The 7,020-nt window shown below is 40.5% G+C and overlaps 1 protein-coding gene across 1 annotated transcript in view; it reads left to right on the forward strand.

Moving 5' to 3' along the window:
* The window catches only part of LOC111338491 (uncharacterized), a 1,887-nt gene extending 94 nt beyond the window's left edge, over positions 1 to 1,793 (forward strand). Inside the window, exons 1-3 of the mRNA XM_088726375.1 lie at positions 1 to 157; positions 297 to 1,347; positions 1,633 to 1,793. The exon at positions 1 to 157 is cut by the window's left edge and continues 94 nt beyond it. Of these exons, the coding sequence (XP_088582501.1) occupies positions 1 to 157; positions 297 to 1,347; positions 1,633 to 1,793 (1,369 nt within the window). The remainder of the gene's footprint in view (positions 158 to 296; positions 1,348 to 1,632) is intronic.
* Positions 1,794 to 7,020: the final 5,227 nt, after the last annotated feature.

Consider the following 7,020-nt stretch of genomic DNA (forward strand, 5'->3'; position numbering starts at 1 on the left):
ATGCTCACTCGTTTCTTTCTTTTCTGGAGAGCGGAAATCGCTTGATCGCGGAGAAAACCACTTCAAATCCGACCATGTCCAAAGCTTTATTTATTCCAGGGGAGTCATCAAAGGTGAAGTCCAAGCAAGCATGAAAAATAAGGACTACAAAGTCACAGTAAGTTGCCAATTTGGGATCACAACACGTATGTTCAATTCGAAGAACTCCCAACCCCGATTTCACCTCCAATTTAATGTTTATATTGCGGAATATATATTGCAACTTACGTGTCTGTTTCGAATTATCTTTTTATCAGATTTATCTCGATGAAAACCTTGAAATAAAAAACAGAGAATGCGAGTGTCCTCGCGGCGAGTTCAAGTGCAGTCACGCGGCAGCCATATTTATTTATGGCATCCATAACCTTAGCAGGACGGACCTGGAATGCCAACGGAAACGAAAGCGAAAGGCAGAAAGCGTACAGTCTGCAAGCCAGATGTTTCCAGCGCCACCGAAGAAGAAGGATTACAGCCCTTTGGCGCGCGATCCTAGCCGAGAAGATCGGATGTGGCTGTACAGCGAACTAAAGCGCTATGGCAAATTTACAGGGACCTGCTGGATCTTGAGTCCCGAACCACAACCTGCTACCCCTCTCCCGATCAAGACGATTGAGGATATCATTTACTCAGAAGGTTTCCTTATGGCATCTACCAAGGAAAAACAATTTGAGTACTTGATTGAGAATGCCAAAGTAGAGGAGAGAACCATAAATGTTGTGAGCACCCTCACGGCTGGCCAGCGAAACAGCCCTGCATGGCACCAAGCTCGTAGAGGCCGCCTGACTGCCAGTAATTTTGGCTCCGTCCTCCAGGCAAAAAGAGTTACACCGTCTCTTATCAAGCGACTACTTGGGGAATACAACTTGAGTGGAGTTAAAGCAATTGCATGGGGACAGGACAATGAGACTGAGGCCCTGAAATCCTTCACCAACATCACAAACTTTACACCTGTACAGACCGGCCTTTGGCTACACGAGTCGGGAGTTCTGGGTGCTTCCCCTGATGGACTTGTGGGAGACGACTCGGTGATTGAGTGTAAGTGCCCCTACACACATCGAAATGCGACAATCAAGGAAGCTTGTGGGCACAAAGACTTTTACTTGGAGGAGAAGGAAGGGAATTATACGCTGTCTACCACACATGTTTACTGGCATCAGTGTCAAGGCCAGATGTTCCTGACAAAGCGCAAATTCTGCTACTTTGTTGTATGGACCACAAAGGATAGTGTAGTTATCAAAAAGTTTTTCTCAAACTCATTAATAATTCATCACGTTACAAACCAATCACGATACGCCAATTTGGCCACATGTGTGCGTTTAGAAACCCCGATGAAACACTGGACAGAGGCTTTTCCATTATACTTTGATGAAATATCAAACCCTAGAGCTTGATAAAATGTCAAACCCCACTGATCGAGGATTTATCCTAAATTAAATATTAATGACACAACACCAACATGAATTGACAAGCTTTCTTATTGCTTTAAGGCAATTACAGAATCTCCAAAACCAACTGAGCAATATGAATATAAATTACTTTCCTTATGTTTATTCACATTTGAATAATCTGTTTACATTAATGTTTATGCAACAGTTCTTGAAATATGCAAAGTATTTGTTGAACTACCAACTTCTACGGTAGTTTCTGACACTTCTCTAGTGGAAGAAACATTACTTGTAGAGCTGCATTTAGGTGCCAATATATCAGAAACCTGGCCAGACTTCACTTTATTAACCTTGGGTGCCGCGTTTTGAACCAGATTAATCTCATCTTCGGCTGTTTCTGCTTGCCGAAAACGTGACAACGCCATATCTCATGAAGAATGACCGAACTGAGATCAAGGCATGTATATGTGTTCCGCTTTAAACAATGACGGTCCTCAGGTACTTGTGACACTGCTAAAATATTTGACAACAAAGGCCAATAATTACTGAAAAACAATAGCAATTCCGCGTTCGATGCCAAAATCAGTCAGAATTTTTTCATTGTTCTTGGCTAATGTGCACGATTGAGAAGCAATTTCAAAAACTCGTGCTTCATGTTTCATCGGGGTTTTCAAACACTCGAAAACAATAAAAGTTCTCGTGTTTGGAAACCCCGATGAAACACGAAGCACGAGTTTTTAAACTATTAAATGAAAAATAGCACGCAGATAACTTACTCATACAACTTAATCTAAATTATAAAGCCAGTCACAAGAAAGCTGTTATCACAATATCACCACGCCGTGGAAAAATTAATATATTAAATGAAGTAGTACAATGATCACCCATCCCCGTTTGCGCAATTAGACAAGTTACAATTAACATTCCTGTCAGCTTCTTTCAGCAAAAAATGAAAATGAAATGAAGATCGAACCAATCAAAACATACTGTCAAGATTTAAGGTTAATGAAGGCTTTCATATTTTCATCAGTTGTTAAGAATTGAAGATGAAAATTATATTTTAAATGAATACTGTATATTAGAGAAATAAAAACTTCCGTAGCTATAAAATATATCTTTTTGTAGGTTTTGTCGAACATCAATTTTTCAGCCAATACAACGGGTCCAAACCTGAACTCTACGGTCGCTACATCGACGACTGTATCGGCGCTACCTCCTCTACCAGAGAGGAGCTCACTCAATTTGATTTCCACTTAGTGTTTTATAGTTTTGGCGCCAAAGCGTTGTCCCAGGGAGTCTGGGGACCAACCCCTCTTTTTATTTAAAGTCGCGAAGAATCTAATATTCAAATAACGGTCAGCCAGAGATCACGAAAAGATCTAAAAGATGTAAGGAATGCCCAACGAATTGTAAGTTAAAATTTCGTTAAACTCTCAAATGTTATTCAATATTTAAAAAAATCTGTATTTGTTTTTTAGTTTGACTTGGTTCCTCTGGCAACCAGTACAAAAATAAACGGCCACCATACATCAGAAACCTTCAAAGCTACAGTAACGCTTCAAAACGAAAGCGCGAATCACAATTCATAACCGCAGTCAATTCTTTTCACCCGGCTCTGAAATATATCTGGGAGATTTCTGACAATTCTTTATCCTTTTTAGACATCAAAGTTTCAATTGAAGGTAACGGTTTATGCACTAGTGTGCATTACAAACCTACAGACTCGCATAATTACTTGTTATATTCGTCTTCGCATCCATCTCACGTTAAGAATTCCATTCCTTTTTCTCAGTTTCTAAGACTTCGTCGTTTATGTAGTGATGACTCTGATTTCCACCACAAATCAGAGTCAATGTGCCAGTTTTTCGATAAACGTGGTTACCCTGTTTCTGTCGTTCAAGCGGTTTACCACCGCGCCCAACTTATTGATCGACATTCAGCACTACAAACGTCGCATAAGGAAGATTCCTACCGCATTCCATTCACTCTCACGTTTCACCCTCACAACCACTCTTAAAAACTTTAAATTACTTCAAAACGATCCAGAGACAAGCACTATCTTCTCGCAGCCTCCACTCATTTCATTCAAACGCGACAAAAACATAGGCAATTTTTTGGTCAGAAGTTCTTTTCAGACTAATAACCAACCAGGCACTTTTAAATGCGCTCGTGCACGATGCAAAACGTGTCCTCTCAATCACAACACTGATAAAATATCGGGACCTAAACGATCCATTAAGATCACCGATCACTTCACGTGCACCTCCGCCAATGTAATCTATTGCATAACTTGCACTTATTGCAAAAAGATATACATCGGCGAAACAGGCAGAGGACTAGGTGACCGATTCCGAGAACACCTTCGAGACGTGGAAAGGAATGACAAGGACACATCGAAACCAGTCGCTAGGCATTTTAATTTACCTAATCATTCTAAGCAACATATGGCAATCTGCGGGTCTTTCCTTACACTTAGGTAGCACGGAAAGCCGTAAAAATCTTGAACAAAAGCTTATCTTTCAAACCGGCGGTCTAAATCCCACAGGGATCAACGAACGTTTTTAATTCCACTAATTTATTCTTGTTTTTCTCGTTGCCATGTTCCCACCAATAACGTAGCTCCATTTTCTGCCTTTAAAAGCACACACAACCCACAATTCCTTAATTCGCTCCGACGAAGGGCTAACGCTTGAAACGTCAGCTTTTGTAATCGTTACTGTGGCCACTTTACCATTTCAACTTTGTTGATATATCCAAATTATAAAATATATCATCACATTCTAATCGTTCAAACGTTATTGCTAGTATCAAGACAAATACCGAGAGGTGAACTATTAAAGAAATGTGTTGACGTTCTAAAACTGGTAGTGGCTATAAGCTGAACTGATATTATTTAAAATTTAGAAAATCTGATCACCCCACTTCAGATTTTTAAGATAACTGCATGCTACTCGATTTTTTCAGCTGGACAACCACAATTTTCACATCGTAAGAACACATCTATCATGAGCAGAGATTTAATTTCCCATATTTATTTGAGCACCTAACTTAACTTCACGAGACAAACTTAACTGGACTTGCTTTTTAACGCCTTAATGATACCTCCACGTTGTAAGAAACATGTAAATATCGTACATCAAATTAATTTTATTACATTTCAACAAAACTACGCTACACACACTTTCAGATAACTAAACTATTCATGCTACATTTCACACGAACCATACCTCTCTTTTTGAAAGTCTACGAAAAATTAAGGAAAGCTAATGAAATTAAATTTCCTGCCACCATGAAAATAGTCTGTGAGTAGGCCCTCATTATTAAGCGCTACGAGCAATTCTTTTTCTTTTTACGCCCACAATCCTTGGGTGCAGAAACGCGTCGCTATTCTAAGAGTTAGTTGTGCCTCAGATGACTTTCGAAATCTGCACCGAAGTACAAAATCAAGAAGCTAAACCGCAGACAGTTCAGGATGTTGACTATTGTTCGATTTCGAGCACTCAAAAGCCCAGCCGCGTGCGAAGTTTTTGCCTACTCTTTGTCGCTTTTTGAAAGATGCCGCGAGTGTTCTTCAAACGTTTAGTAGCAAGTATTCCTCATATTTCTGAGTCCCCGAAGTGACATTCCAATTGTAGCCTCTCGTATACCGGGATTTGAAATAGTTGATGATTAACGTAAAGCATTAGGGAGTAATCTGACTAGAGTTTGAAGGACCAGTGGAGCAGTGTGTAGAGAGAACCAGAGGAACGGTAGGCACGGAGGAACAGTGGAACAGTGGGTACAGAGGACCAGTGGACCAGTGGGTACAAACGACCAAAGAAACAATGGGCACAGAGGACCAGTGGAACAGTGGGTGCAGAAGACCAGAGGGGGCGCAGAGGAACAGTGGAAGAGTGGGTACAAAGGACTGGTGAAACAGTGGATAAAGAGGAACAGAGGAATAGTGGGTACAGAGGATCATTAGAGCAGTGAGCAAAGAGGACCAGTGGAGCAGTGGATACAGAGGACCAGAGGAACACTGGGTACAAAGGGCCAGAGGAACAGTGGGAACAGAAGACCAGTGGAACAGGGTTCAGAGGGAAACTCTCATCAGATCACTCCTTTGCTTTTTCTTCACTTTAATTCTCGACTATTTCAAAACCTGTTGTATGAGAGACCACCCGAATTAATCAGAGTGAATAATTCAGAGGCAACAAAAACCCCGTATTGTAATAAGCAAACGTGCCGTGCGATACCGCCTCGTACGAAAATTCTTAGCCTGCTCCGAAACCTAACTAATTGGAAATTTTCTTCTTGTATCCTCATCCCCATTAACTGAAATGGGGTTTTGTCACGTTCGTCTTTTGTAGGGCAGACTGCTCTATTTTACCCAGATCATGGTGTTCCCCGCAACTCATATAACTTAATATGCAAAGTTAAGGAGTCAATGAAAACTATTATATTTATGCTTTACTACGGAAGCCGAAAAGAGACAATCCAAAAATATTTTGCAAATCCCGAAAAATATTTCAAATCGCAATATTTATTTTAAACTCACTGTCGAAAAGTTTGACAAATCAAAAACTATTTCAAATCCTTAGAAAATTAGTGGATCCGCAAATTATTTTCTCAGTAATCCGAAAATATTTTGCAAATCCAAAATAATAATTTGAAATCCAAAAAAATATTTTCGAAATCCAAAAAAAAAAAATTTTGTCACGTGCTTTTTGCGCCAGCAGTCACCCAGCAGTCACCGCCTCCCGGTTAGCTCAATGGATAGAGCGCTGAAATGTTTGTGCGGGAGGTCAAGGGTTGGAGCCCCGGCCGGACCAACATTAACACTCAAGGTCTTAAAACAAAATGAGGAGAATATGCTACCTTTCTATAACATCAAGAAATGGTTAGGTATTCTAGTCTTCTCGGATAGGGACGAGTAAATGGAGGTCCTGTCTCTTGCAGGGTTGGTAGTAGGAGACGTTAATTTCCCACACACGAGATCACAGTGTGATGGATTTCCTCCCCTGGGGTGGGATGGGTGGGTTAATAGCAAGTCCACATCAGCCGTAAGGCTGCCAGCAGTGACCTGCTCTAACAAATAAAGCTTACTTACTTACTTACTTACTTACTTACTTACTTACTTACTTACTTACGTACTTACTTACTTACCAGCGTTACACCGGCGTTTTCCCGCCATATTCCGCATCCAAAATGTGGAAGAGAATGTGGGAACAGTGAAACATTCTGCCTCTGGTGTGGAACACTAAAATGGTGTGAAGAGGAAAGTGAGTTGTCCAGCTCGGGAAACGAAAGATTGGCTATAGAACATTACTTTAATAGAGGATTTTGTTATGAGACCATTGTTCACTTTCTTGCAAAATACCATGGGACTTCAATGAACGTGAGGACTTTGAAGAGAAGGTTACGTCTCCCCATTTTGGATGCGGAATATGGCGGGAAACGCCGGTGTAACGCTGGGTGACAGCTGGCGTAAATAGCCCATGACAAAACTTATTTTTGGATTTCGAAAATGTCTTTTGGATTTCAAAATATTTTTTTGGATTTGCAAAATATTTTCGGATTACTGAGAAAATAATTTGCGCAGATCCACTAATTTTCA

This window comes from Stylophora pistillata, chromosome 7 (assembly GCF_964205215.1).
Source record: "Stylophora pistillata chromosome 7, jaStyPist1.2, whole genome shotgun sequence".
Lineage (NCBI taxonomy): Eukaryota > Metazoa > Cnidaria > Anthozoa > Scleractinia > Pocilloporidae > Stylophora > Stylophora pistillata.